This window comes from Phascolarctos cinereus, unplaced genomic scaffold (assembly GCF_003287225.1).
Source record: "Phascolarctos cinereus isolate Bilbo 61053 unplaced genomic scaffold, phaCin_HiC Scaffold_4;HRSCAF=312, whole genome shotgun sequence".
In the NCBI taxonomy this organism is placed as follows: domain Eukaryota; kingdom Metazoa; phylum Chordata; class Mammalia; order Diprotodontia; family Phascolarctidae; genus Phascolarctos; species Phascolarctos cinereus.
The window spans coordinates 567,197,188-567,212,013 of NW_027555847.1; the positions used below are offsets into that span (position 1 = coordinate 567,197,188).

Consider the following 14,826-nt stretch of genomic DNA (forward strand, 5'->3'; position numbering starts at 1 on the left):
AGCAGAGGCAAAATAATCTCCACCTTATGTCTTTTGAAAGGTTTTCATAAAGAAAAAATATTGCCTGAAATGCAACCCAGGGACTGAAACTTAGTCCCTGCTGGATTTTGAGTTGGAGGACTGAGGTTCAAATTCTGGCTCCATACTTTCTACTTGTGTGATCCTAGGCAAATCATTTCATCTCTCTGGCCCTCACTTTCATTCTCTACAAAATGAGAAGTAGGACTAGATGATTTCTAAGATGGCCCTCTAGCTCTAAATCATGAGTCTTCAAAACAGATGCATACTTTGAGAGGGCCTACGTTCTAATCTCAACTATGCTGCCAATGTACATGACCACTGGCAAGCCGCCTCACCTCTTTGGGGCTCTTTTTCCTCATCTGTAAAATAAGAAAGTTGGGCTAGATAATCTCTAAGATCCCATTCTCCTCTAAATATTATGATTCTACAGGCCTATAGTGAGATTGTAAGAGAAGAAAAGTGTGGAAGAAAATTCTATATTGTGTCACTTCATTGGAACAGACCTTTGTCTATGGATATATGGCTGCTATCATCTGCGCATCCCTATGATTTAAGGAGGGCCCCTTTAGCATACAGGAAGAGGGTATTTTTAGAGAGAGTGGATTGATAGAGAGAGTGACTTGCAAACTTTGGCCATTTCAGATCCTGATAAAGACACTTTTGCTTGAGTGTTATTATAAAAAGGAAAATTCAAGAAATAAAAGGTTGGGAGAGAAGTCAAGGAAATAATACCAATGCTTATGTCTTACTATTAATAAATAAAATTTTAATATTCTTATTCAATTTATAAACCCATCAAATTTGATAGAATCTAGGGGAATTTTAAAAAATGAAAATGAAAGTACCAAGGACAGCATATTTTCACAATGAAAAATTAGGGTGACGGATTAGGAAGATTGAGAAGGGAATAAAGCAAGTAAAATTTTTATCTGAAAAAAGGTAACAAACCTGTTAGTGGTTGTTTCAGTCTCCGGCATCCCTCTAGTCATGCCCAAAATTCATTTGAATTAACCCAAGTTAAACAGCTATTGACTTCCTAACATATTCCAACAGTCAATCAGTAAGCATTTATTAAGTGCCTACTATGTGCACTAGGGATACAGAGATACACAAAAGACAGTCCCTGCTCTCAAGGAACTCATGGTCTATAGGGGGAGACAACATGCAAACAACTATGTACAAACAAGATAAATACATGTTAAACTGGAAATAATCAACAGAGGAAAAGCGTTAACGTTAAGGGGGCCTAGAAAACATCCACTGCCTAGTAGAAAGCCCCAACGTTATTAACCATATTCAACAGATTTCTTCTGCAGGAAAAAGAGAAAGCATTTCCCCTTTCTCTTACCCCAACCCTAACTGTTCCAGTGTCAAACACAGGAACACCCATGCTGTGAAACACTTCCAAAGGATGCCAGGATAACAACAAGCAAAATGTTATGTCCCAACAGTCTGCAGATCCTCAAGTCCCAGAGTTAAGTACTGGTAAAACCAAATGACAAATTAAGCCAGACTCTACCAGCAAAGGAGCTTCTTCCAAAGGAAGTGGGAAACTTTGTGAAGTTGTATTAACTCTTTCAGGCCATTGAAGTATCCGTTAAAAATAACAAAAGAAACAACTAAATAGAGCATGAGAAACTTGGAGTGCTAATATAGTATCTCACTTGCTCCCAAGGAAGAGAGTACAAATAAGAGGGGAGAAAATCTCTTCTCTTCATCTTCATCTTTCATTCCTACACTACTTAACTACAGGAGGTTACTCAGCAAAACAGTCTTCAGTGAAAATTAATGATATGGGGGCAATCGTACTCTAAAAAGCACAAGTGTGACGGGAGGCTGGCCAATTATGGCTGTGTCCTGGGAATATGTGAATTTAATGAGCCTGCTTCTAGAAGTACTGGATGACGTGGAATTGGGAGCAGGGAGGATGACACATGGGTAGGGTGAGGAAGAGGAAAGTTTGCTCTCCATTTCAGAGCATGTTTGGTATTCTGTGACTGCTTCTGGGCCCCCTAACCGTGTGATGAAGAAACAGACTTCGGATTAGCTGCTGAGACAAGCCTACATATGCCTTCTAAAGGCATACTTCAAAAGTGGACAAAGTGAGATTCTCTCTCCCCTGCCTGGCTACATTCAGGTGAGGAGGAGAGAACTGATATAAACCTCTAGGTGGGGAGAGTTCTAATGAAGCCATGAGCACAAAGCTCTATTGTTATTTCTGTCTCTGTTGTGTCTATTCTATTCTGCCTTAGGGAGATGGAATAGACTAGGCTGAGAACTAGCAGGGAGGTTCAAAATGTTGAGAGAGCTGCCAGAGGTCCATGGTTGGGAAATCATGCCAGAGTTTGTTGCCACCGTATCCCTAGGGAGTGATGTGTGGTACCAAGCCCAGCAATGAATTGGACCCAGCAGGTGACATGCTATTTTCTAGAGTGACTTTGTCATGGACTATGCCATAATTGGAAGTGAAGTTGTTGGCATGAATGATATAGGGCTGGTGTTTTGTACTTCTGTTCTTGCTATATCTTCTCAGTTAATACCCTTTTGTAAAATCTCATTGATGTTAATTGTTAAATGACACAGGGTAGCCGATCAGTGGGTTAAGCAATGAAATAAGGGAGACACCAACTATAACTAGAGATTGATACTGGTATGAACACACTAGAATGGAGACTTCAGCTGATAGTATTAGAAAAATTTAACAGAAAGATAGGCACACTAATGCATTATTAATGGGGCTGTGATTTTATACAACTGCTTTGAAAATCAATTTGGAATTATGCAAATAACGTGGCTAAAATGAAAATACCCTTTAACCCAGATATTTCAGCACTAGCTATATACCCCACAGAAAATTGTTGATAAAAAGAAAAGTTCCATACAAAGCAAAATATTTATAGCAGCACTTTGTGGTGGAAGAAAAATGAAAACAAAGTAGATGCCTATCAATTGAAGAATGGCTAAACAAATGGTAGTACATGAATGTAATGGAATATTACTGTGCTGTAAGAAATGACAAATTTGATGAGCATTATTTTGATTTGATGAGAAACAGTTTTATAGTAACTGATGAAAAGTAAAGTAAGCAGAGCCAAGAAAACAATATATACATTGATGATAATAATGTAAATAGAAAGAACAATAACAGTGAAACAATTGAAAATGAATGTTACAAAATTATAAAGGACAAACTTCACCCCAAAGAAGAGGTAAAAGAATATGCATGCCTCTATTACTTTGCTATGTGCATGTGGGAGGAGGGGACGTGGAATAATACATGTCTCATAATTTTTTTTACATCTATTGATTTATTTTTTAAAATCTTCCTGCCTTTCTTTAAATAAATGATATAGGGGGAAGCTTAGGATATGTAAAATCAAAAGATAACAATAAAATGGATTTTTAAAAAATTAAAAGACACTCTAACCCCTCAGGAATATCCCTATAACTCTGAAGGGAAGACCAATACCTCGTCGACTGTTAGAGTTTAAAGAAATCATAGCCTCATAGAATTAAAACTTGAAGCGGCCCTAGGAGTCATTTAGTTTAACCCCTCCTCCATTTTACAGATAAAGAAACTAAGGCTCAGAGAAGAAGTAATATTTTAGGTCTGTTCTCAAAGTGATCATCTGAACTGATCTCCTTACGAACAACAAAAACATACCACTTCCAGGTACCATCTTACTTCTTAGTCTCTCTTACAAAGCAGCACCAACAAGTTAACAACATCAGAAATCTAGATTTTTGTAAGTTATAAGGTAACTGCTCATTATAGTAGGATGATAATTCTAGGTTCTTGAAGTCTATAGCAGCTGATTTTATACTTCAGTATGTCCTACCAAATTGGAAGATGACAAGTATGGATCTCATGACGGACTGTATATCTTCCAGATTAGCTACATTCTGAGAGGTTCATCACTAGGCTAGCTGAAAGGTAGCCACATTACATCTCAAAGACCACTTACTAAGTCATAGAGGATTTTCAGCCTTGAACTGGTTGGTGGGAATACCTACATCAACGAAATAACAGATTCTTGAAATGTTAAAGTTGAAGAAAAGCATGATTGAGCTAGAATTAAATTCATGTGATTGACCCCATAATCTCTGCAGAAGAGAAATCTGCAGAGGAGAGGTGTTAGAAAAATCTAACAAAATAGAAAAGAATCCTACCGAAGAAAGTGACATATAAGGACCTCTCTAGCCTTCAGGCAATTACAAAATTCTAACAGCTAGTCTTGATGTGTTGAGTAAAGGCATCCAAAATCTGGATAAACATAAAGCTGAAATGAATCTCACTTATTTGTATTACATCAGGGGTTCTTAGCCTAGGACCCACAAAGTTAGTTTTTTAAAAAATATTTTTGATAATTGTATTTCTATAAAATTGGTATTCTCTGTAATCTTATATATTTTAATTTATGTATTTAAAAACATTCTGAGGAGTCTATTGGCTTCAGTAGACTGACGAAGGTGTTCAAGATATAAAAAAGGTTAAAAATCCTTGTTACTAGAACCTAGTGACTAGATTCATGATAATAAACACTATCAGCTAGAGTCAGCGTATGAAATCTTTTCCAATTATTTGTGGAAGCTGCTCAGCACTGAAATCTTTTAATAATTAAGTACATCACACTAACACAGAAAAGCTAAGATCAGAAAGCCAGCCTGGACTCTCCAGAGAAAGAGTGACCATCCAAACCTACCGGTGGCACTGGAAACCCTGGAGACATCCTGCGACTGAGTGGAACGATTTCTACTCTGTTGCCTGCGTCGATTAGTTGCTGATCTTGTGGTGCGGACGTGAACCTCACTCACTTTGAAGAATGCTACCATAAAGGGTTGTTTGTCATAAGGGCCATCTCTGCCCACCAGACCAGCAGCTCTTGGGTTGACATTGAGGCCTTTAAAGGAAGAAGAACAAATACATTTTCTCATTCCTCTGAGTAAGATTATTCTCACACAATTCTCTCCCCTTTGCCCCACCACCCATTATCCTGCTTTGCCTCTCAGGCTTCACAAAAGTGGGATATTTAGGGGAAAGTATTTTGGGGGAGGGGAATAATACTAATACCCAACTGGATACCCTTCAAATGGGTGGTTGCAACAAAGGAAACAATTTAACTTCTAACATTTCTTTAGTCAAAGTGCGTAGTGGCAGTGGTGGATGTAGTGGTAAGTGGTAGATAGGATGATACCTTGAAATCAGGACTATCTGGGTTCAAACGCTCACATTGATACATAATGTTTGTGTCACTATGGGCAAATCACACAGATAATATTAATCAGTGGTAGGATTTGTCACTCTTTGCCCCTCAGTTTTCTCATCTGTAAAATGAAGGGGTTGGACTAGATGACTCCTAAAACTCTTTGTAGTACTAACACATATGATGCTATGAATTCTAAAGATTTTCTCTCACTAGTCACACCAACTTCTTTCTTTTTAATATCCTATCTTACCCAAAGGTATAGCTACTTACCACAAAGCACTGATAATGCTTAAATGCCTATGAAGGTTTAGAGATGGAAGAGAAGTTATCCCAGAGAGTATATTGAGAATATTTTTGGGAGGGCGAATTGGCATCCCCATCATACCCCAATACAATTTTGCTTGGGGGTCCAGAAATAAAATTTCTATTCCTGTCTGCCTCTGGTACCTCCTCCACATTCCTATTCTTTTCTTCCCTGTTTCTGCTTTAAAAGTTGTCCTACCCAAGCCACTCTCAGAAACTTGCCCAGCCTGCTTGATGAGTGTAATCTGATCTCTCTATGATACCTGAAGAAGGAATTTTATAAAATGAAATCATATGGGAACAATAACCTTGATTATTGACAAAAACAATAATATTACAACCAGCCCCTGTAAATAAGAATGTCAAAGACCACATGTCCAGCATTTAATAAGTGCTGTGCTCCAACCTACCATCTCTGGTCACCACACTCAGCTGGAGTCCCATGTTATGCTGTGGAGTCATCACCCACAGATTACTGGTAGCAGTGATGTCAAATTCTAACCATCCTTCTTCTGAGGCCCATACTACTCTGGTATCCAGCAAAAACAGGTCAGAATCTCTGAAAGAAACAGACATCAGATAAGATCCATGGGATATCTTCAGTGGATTCTATTCCTCACTTTATTGCTGTCAGATTAGAAGATACCAAAATTAGTTCTCATAACCTAAAATGATTTGAGGAAGCTCAAAAAATATAACTTTAAATGGATTTAATAAACTACAGGAAATAGGAGTCACAATGGTTACACTTAGCATCACAAGTTAGTTTGGTCTTGTTTCTCTACCATCCTTATCCCTTCCCACACCCCTAGATTACAGCAATAGATATAGTTCTACTCTAAAGAATTTCATTTTTCCTGTACTTAAGTGGGTCATTGTACTCCACCTAAAGTCATGATATCATTGCTTCCTTTGTAATGTAGCTAATGAAAATTAAAACTAAAAAAAAAAAAAAAAAGAAAGATAAAATCCAGGATTAGTATAGAATGTTCCCTAAAGCTTTTATTGCCTTTGTTTAATAGGAACTGAAAAACTCTTATGACCTATAGGGTGTGTAGGAGGGAGGAACCCTATCTAATTCCTGGATAATCAGTGATTCTTTAATTTTAATAAAAGCCTTTCAATGGCCTAAAATAATGTTTGAATCAGACACCTTTTTTATAAAGACAACATGGTTTTTGGTCTGTGCTTAGGATATCTTGAAGTTTATCCAAATATAACTGTGGCCAGGACTCACTTAGCATGCTGAGTTTCTGGATTCCAATCCTGCTAACTATTTCTTGGAACCTACCACTTTCCCCGGGCTACATAGGAAACATTTCTTCAGCAGTCAACAAATGTAAAAATCCATAAACTGTCAAAAATATTTTGAAAGGGGACTCAGTAACTCTTGAAATGGGATGTTTTTGCTTGTTATCCATGGGACCATATTAGAGTGGTATCGGAAGACTGGTAGTATTCCAAATTTTAACTCAATGTCCCTGTGGCCACTGGCACAATGACCAACGGAAGTGGGTGAGCAGAAACTCATCTGATGAGTTTCTCTATTTTTAAGGACAAGAATTTTTTTTATTACAAAGCTTTAAATTAACACATAATAGGCACATTTATACTAGCACTATAAATATTTTACTGAAATAATTGCTACCTTGCAGGAACAGAAGCTTGCTTAAATTCAATAGAGTGTGTGTGTGTGTGTGTGTGTGTGTGTGTGTGTGCGTGCGCGCACGCGAGAAAGAGACACATACACATACACACATGTATGAGTATATGTAGATACATAGATAGATATGTGTATTGGGGGGTGTATTTATGATTGTTGTAAGAGCCAAACCACAACAATAGACAGAGTTGAGTCATTGGTCTTTCAAAATCCTTATAAGTGGGCAGAAACACATTATTATTGTTTAGTCATTTGAGTCATGTCTGACTCTTCATGACTCCATCTGGAGTTTTCTTGGCACAGATACTGGAGTGGTTTATCACTTCCTTCTTCAGCTCATTTTACAGATGAAGAAACTGAGGCAGATAGGGTTAAGTAACTTGCCCAGGGTCACCCAGCTATTAAGTGTCAGAGGCCAGATTTGAACTCAGAAGATGAGTCTTGCTGACTCCAGATCTGCACTCTATCCACTATGCCACCTATCCAATGGGGGGGGAAATCCTTTCTGTTTATATTAAACATAGAAATTTAAAGGAAACTTCCTCACTCAACTCTTTCAAATAAAAAACAATAGGTGACATTAAACATAAGTTACTTAGTTGTCAACAATTCTCTATGGTGTTGCACTCATGCTTGCCATTTTTAAAGAGTGAATGTGTGTGGGTGGTGTGTCACGCATGCACACATTCCATGTCATCTGTGGGTAGTGTTCCCCATTACTACAGTCCTGCCATATGTAGTTGCAGTGATGAGAGGCATCCGCAGAAAGCAGCAGGAGGGGAATTCAGATCCAGTTCTTTCAGGTGAAAATGTAAAAAGGCAAAAAAAACCATTTAAAATATAGCTTCAATGGAGGGATATATTTAAAAACAAATGCTATCATTACAAATACAATACTGTTGTAGATGTTTATTGGAATCTAGCCTTCAGCAATGATGCAGACTTGGGAATATTGACCCAGCTCCTCAAGGAATTATAATAAAAGGTAAAGTCAGGGAGACAGTACTTAGCTGTCATCTACTAGAGTTAATCTTGGGAAGATATGAAGAGAAGTGTAAATGTCTTGATAGATAGTTTCAAGATAGGGAGGCTGGTAGATAACAGGAGAAACAGCACTGGCTCCAGGGTCAGAGGAACTGGCTTCAGATCCTATCTCTGATACTACACATGTGACCTTGGGTAAGTCACTTAATCTCTCTGGGATTCAATTTCCTCATCTGTAAAATGAGGGGATTCTTTCCTCCCACATTCCTTCCAGCTCTTGATCTATGATCCTGCGAAAAGATCTCAAGATTTCTATTCAGAACACTATGGAGGTGTAGCGTACTTACTGCATCTGATGATCATTTTTGCTATTTACAGTAAGTGTCCTATTTATCAGAGTTTTAAATTGTGTGTGACACTTCAAAGAATCATGCAAGTCCATTTTCTGATGAACTTATGGTATGGTTTCAGATAAATATAGTCGAAGTCATGAGAGTAGACCAAAAAAAGTGTATAGGCATGGCTAACAGAAACTGGAAAAATAAGCTTAAGAAAATTGGGCCCATAGAAGAAAAAAATGGGAGGTTGTCTGAAAAGAAAGGTTGTAGGAAAGAAGGTAGGGAGCTAAGGATGGGAGAAGTATACCAGAAGAATAACAAGAGAGAGGAGGATGGCCAAGATTAGACAGGGAGAAAATGAAAGCAAAGTTATAAATCAACCTTGAATGAAAAAGTCTTGATGAGGAAGATGAAGTTAACCCCAAATGAAAGGAGATACTAAATATACGGGGGAAATAAAGTTGCTTAGTATTATAGAAGGCATCTAGTGAAAAGGGTATGAGGCTAAGAATCAGGAGAACTGGGTCCTTATCTTGCCTATGACACAAAGTAGATATGTGGCAAGTCATTTAACCCTTTGATGTCTCTTCTGTAAATGGCAAGAATAATACTTCCTCTACCTACTTCATAAGGTTTTGGGAAAGTAACTGTGTAAGAACTTTGTAAATGTATGGCATGGGTATTCTATTACAGATTCGAAAGAAAGAAAAGAGCATTTCTGTATACCCAGAGAATTTGCAGTGATAGTTAAATGGATTTTCTAAATACTCAATAAGAATTGTAATACAGGCAGGAAATCCAAAGAGAACACTTTGAGGATAAAGGAAATGAATGAAAATCAGAGCTAGCAAGGACTGATGATGGAGAACCACTAGCAATGGCAGGAAAGACACCCAAGGTTAATAGGTTAGAAATCATGAATAGGAGATGTATAAGTTCAGTGTAATTCAACATTTATTAAGAGCTTACTGTGTACAAGGAAGGCATTGTGCTAGGTACTAGGCACACAAAGAGAAAACACATTAGTTCCTGGCCTCAAGGATTTTACATTTTACTGAAAGGAAGCAGTTTGGCACTCAAATAAGTCAACTCCCACTAATCTGTGGAGGGAGAGGCCATTAACAATGGTGTGGGGTATTAGGGAAGATTTCACAGAGGGGTTGGCATCTGAGCAAGACATAAAAATGAAGGTCAGTACTGTTATATGTAGACACATAAAAACAAATACATGTAAACTCTGAGTGCCTCGGCATACTCATTTGCAAGATGGCATGATGCTTATTATATCAAGCCTTAGAGCATTTCAAAGCCTCCAAAATAGGATACATAAACTCAAAAGAGTTCAGCTTAACTGTCAGCTTGGAAAAAAATAAATGAATAAGGAATGCCTATAATGTAGACTATGACATGAAGTTCAATGGACAGTCTCTAGAACTAGTCAATCTGTATAGACATCGAGAATGGACAATTAGTCAGGAAATTAACAGGGAGATGAGATGAGCTTGGTTTACATTTGGGAAATAGTGTTTTGTTTTTAATAATTCCAAGCTTCTCCCTGCCACACAAGCCCCTCTTTGGAATGCAAATGTTTGCCTAGTGGGGCTGTATGGTTGCAAATCTTGGAATACCATAAACTCCAAAGAATCAAAGTTGCATATGACCTGAAGGTCAATGAAAAAAAATCCATGATAGGTATGAGTCAGTCAGACAAGAAACAATTATCTAGGAGCAGCTAGGTAGTGCAGTGGATAGAGCTCCAGCCTTGGAGTCAGGAGGACCTGAGTTCAAATGTGACCTCAGACACTTGACACTAGCTGTGTGACCCTGGGTAAGCCACTTAACCCCAACTGCCTAAGCAAAAGAGAGAGAGAGAGAGAGAGAGAGAGAGAGAGAGAGAGAGAGAGAGAGAGAGAGAGAGAGAGAGAGAGAGAAGAAAAAAAAAATTATCTAGCACTTACTATGCATCAGGCACTGTACCAAGCACTGGAGATGTAAAGAAAAGCAAAAAACAGTCCCTGTCTTAAAGGAGCTCACATTGTAATGGGTAGACAACACCGAACAACTACGTACAAACAAGACATATACAGGATAAACGGGAAATAATCAACAGAGGAAAGGTACTAGAATTAAGATAGGTTGGAGAAGGCTTCCTGTAGAAGATGGGATTTTAGTTGAGACTTGAAAAAAGCCAGGAAATCTAGGAAGGAGATGAAGGTGAGCTGTAGTATATGCCTAGTGATGACCTATGCATAATAAATGCCATAAGGAATATAATTTAAGAAATGTGTGATTCAATTAAAGTCAACAAACATTCATCAAACACCTACTATTTGTCAGGCACAATAATGCTAGGTGCTTAAGAAGCATATTTTCCACTACAAAGATATGATAGATAGATAGCTATAAGATATCTATCTGTATAGATATATTCTATATCTATATATTCTATCTATATCTGTATAGATATATTTTATATCTATATCTATATATCTATATCTGTATAGATATGTTCTATGCAAATAGATATCTCATGCTCTCTATATCTATCTATAGATAGAATCTATCCCTACATCTATTTATATACCTAAATGCAAGGAAGATACATGTAACCTTCAATAACTTTATCATCATTAGGGTTGACAGAGGGCATGAGTGTTGTTAGTCTATTATGAAGGGATGATCTCAAAAGAAAAGTGTGAGGCTGAGAAAGAGGGATGTGTTGGGAGAAGGGGTAAGGAAGAGAAAGAATGGGGGGAATTATCTCACATAAAAGCATGTATGTAAGAGAGGTGTTTTTTTTAATTTGTTTTTTTCAATGGAGAGAAACATGGTGGGTGAGAAGTGGACAATGCTCAAAGCTTGAAACTTACTCTTATCTGAGCTCATTTTAAAGAGGGAAGTGTGTACACACACACACACACACACACACACACACACACACACACACAGAGTTGGATATAGAAATCCATTTCACCCAACATGGAAGTAGGAGGGGAAAGGGCTAAGAAAAAAGGGGTATGATAAGAGGCAGGGCAGATTAAGGGAGGAAGTAGTCAGAAGCAAAATAGACTTTTGAGGAGGAATAGTGTTAAAAAAAAATAAGAAGATAAACAGAAGATAATAGAATGTAGGGAAATACACAGTTAGCAATCATAACAGTGAATGTGAATGGGAGGAACTCACCCATAAAATGGAAAAAAAAAAAGCAGAATGGATTAGAAACCAGAATTCAATAATGTGCTCTTTGCAAGAAGTACTTGAGACAGAAAGACACACAGAGTTAAAAACAAGGGGCTGGAGCTGAATCTATTATGTTTCTGCTGAAGTAAAAAAGGTAGGGTGATCTCAGGGGGGGATAAAGCAAAAAAAAAAGCAAATTGAAATAGATAGGGAAATTACATTTTGCTAAAAGGTACTACAGACAACAAAGTAATATCAATACTAAACATATGTGCACCAAATGGCATAGCATTCAAATTCTTAAAGAAAAAGTTAAATTAATTACAGGAGGAAAGGAACAGTAAAACTATTCAAGTGGGAGGGGTCTCAATTTGCCTCTCTCAGAACTAGATAAATCTAACTATAAAATAAATAAAAAGTTAAGGAGATGAATAGAATTTTAGAAAAGTTAGATATAATAGATCTCTGAAGAAAACTGTAAGGGAAAGAAAGGAATATACATTTTTCTTAGTTGTACATGGCACCTTCACAAAACCTGACCATATATTAGAGCATAAAAACCCCACAACTAAATGCAGAAAAGTAAAAATATTAAATATACCCATTTTAGACCATAATGCAACAAAAATTTCATTCAATAAGGGTCCTTGAAAGCATAGATTAAAAATTAATCAGAAACTAATCTAATCTTAAAGAATCAGTGGGTCTAAAAAACAAATCATAGAAGCAATCAATAATTTCATTAAAGATAATGACATCAATGAGAAAACATACCAAAATCTATAATATGTAGCCAAAGTAGCACTTATGGGAAATTTTACATCTCTAGACACTTAAATCAATAAAGGAGAGAAAGAACAAGTCAATGAATTGGGCATGAGACAAAAAAAAAACCCTAGAAAAAAGAACATATTCAAAATCCCCAATTAAACACCAAAATATAAATCCTGATAAATCAAAGGAAAGATTAATAAAATTGAAGGTAAAAAGACCATTGAATTAATAAATAAAATTAGGAGCTAGTTTTAGGGGAAAAATAATAAAATAGATAAACCATTAGTAAATTTTATTAAAAAAAAAAGAAAAAGAAAAAAGAAAACCAAATTACCAGTATAAAAAATGAAATGGGTGAATATACTACCAATGGAGATGAAATTAAAATAATCATTAAGAGTAATTTTTCCCAATTATATGCCAAAAGATGTATATTTACAAAAATATAAAGTGCCTAGATTAGCAGAAGAGGAAATGAAATATTTAAATAACCTTATCTTAGAAAAAAAAGAAATTGACCAAGCTATTTATTAACTCCCAAAGAAAAATTCCCAGAACAGATGGATTTACAAGCGAATTCTAACAAACATAAAGAACAATAAAACATAGGAACAAACTGAGCTTTATTTAAAATAAGTAGTATCTATGAACAAGCATTATCTGAAATGGGGATAAATGAGAAGTCTTCCCAATAAGAGAAGGTATGAAGCAAGAATGTTCATTATCACCATTATTATTCAATATTGTACTATAAATGGTAGCTATAACAATAAGACAAGAAAAAATTGAAGGAATAAGAATAGACAACAAGAATAGACAACAAGAAAATAAAAATATTTCTCTTTGCAGATGATATAATATACTTAGAGAACCTGAAGAGAATCAACTAAATAACTAGTCACAACAATTAAGAATTTTGGCAAAGTTATAGGATGTAAAATAAAGCCACACAAATCATCACTATTTCTATATATTACCAACAAAACCCAGTAGAAAAAGAAAGAGACATTCCATTTATAATAGCTATAGACAACATAAAACACTTGGGGATCTACTTGCCGAGACACACACAGGAACTGCACGAACACAATTATAAAACACTTTTCAGACAAATAGAGACAGACCTAAACAACTGGAGAAATATTAATTGCTCATGGGTAGGCCAAGCAAATATACTAAAAATGACAATACTGCCTAAATTAATTGACTTATTCAGTGCCATGCCAACCAAACTACCAAAAAATTATTTTATAGAACTAGAAAAAATAATAAAATTAATCTGGAAGAACAAAAGGTCAAGAATATCAAAGGAATCAATGGGGGAAAAAAGTGAAGGAAGGTGACTTAGCAGTACCAGAACTCAAACTATACTACAAAGTGGTAGACATCAAAACAATTTGGCACTGGATAAGAAATAGAGTAGTTAAAAAAAAAAAGAGTGGTTGATCAGTGGAATAGATTAGGTACACAACACGTAGAAGTAAATGACTACAGTAATCTAATGTTTGATAAACCCAAAGATCCAAGCTTTGGGGGCAAGATGTACTATTTGAGAAAAAGCCTGGAAAAACTGGAAAGCAGTTTGGCAGAAACTAGGCACAAAACAACATCTTGCACCATATGCCAATATAAGGTCAAAATGTGTGTATGATTTAGATATAAAGGGTAGTATCATAACCAAATTAAGGAAATATGGGAAAACATTACCTGTTAGACCTATGGATAAGGAAAGAATTTATGGCCAAACAAAAGATAGAAAGGATCACAGGAAGTAAAATGGATAATTTTGATTACGTGAAATTAAAAAGGTTTTGGACAAACAAAATGAGAATGAAAATAAGAAAGTGGGAAAAATATGTTTAGCAAGCTTCTCTGATAAAGGTCTCATTTCTCAAATATATAGAGAGCTAAGCCAAATTTATAAAAAAAATAAGCCATTACCCAGTTGATAAATGGTCAAAGGATGTAAACAGGCAGTTTTCAGAAGAAGAAATCAAAGTTATGAATAGTCACCTAAAAAAATCTCTAAATCACTAATAATTAGAGAAATGCATTTTAAAACAATTCTGATGTACCACCTATCAGAGTGGCTAATATCTGATACAGGAAAATGACAAATGCTGGAGGGGATGTGGAAAGGTACACTATGTGGATAGGTACACTAATACACTATTGGTAGAATTGTGAACTGGTCCAATCTTTCTTTTTAAATGATTTCATTTATTTATTTGTTTGCTTGCTTGTTTATTTATTTATTTGTTTGTTTATTTATTGGCTAGGCAATGGGGTTAAGTGACTTGCTCAGGGTCACATAACTGGTAAGGGTTATGTGAATGAGACCAGATTTGAATTCAGG

At 36.2% G+C, this 14,826-nt stretch overlaps 1 protein-coding gene across 1 annotated transcript in view; it reads right to left on the reverse strand.

The window, feature by feature from the left end:
• The window catches only part of BMP6 (bone morphogenetic protein 6), a 210,904-nt gene that overhangs the window by 23,860 nt on the left and 172,218 nt on the right, over positions 1-14,826 (reverse strand). The window contains exons 3-4 of the mRNA XM_021009866.2: positions 5,942-6,090; positions 4,725-4,922 (exon numbers count right to left, since the gene is read on the reverse strand). Of these exons, the coding sequence (XP_020865525.1) occupies positions 4,725-4,922; positions 5,942-6,090 (347 nt within the window). The remainder of the gene's footprint in view (positions 1-4,724; positions 4,923-5,941; positions 6,091-14,826) is intronic.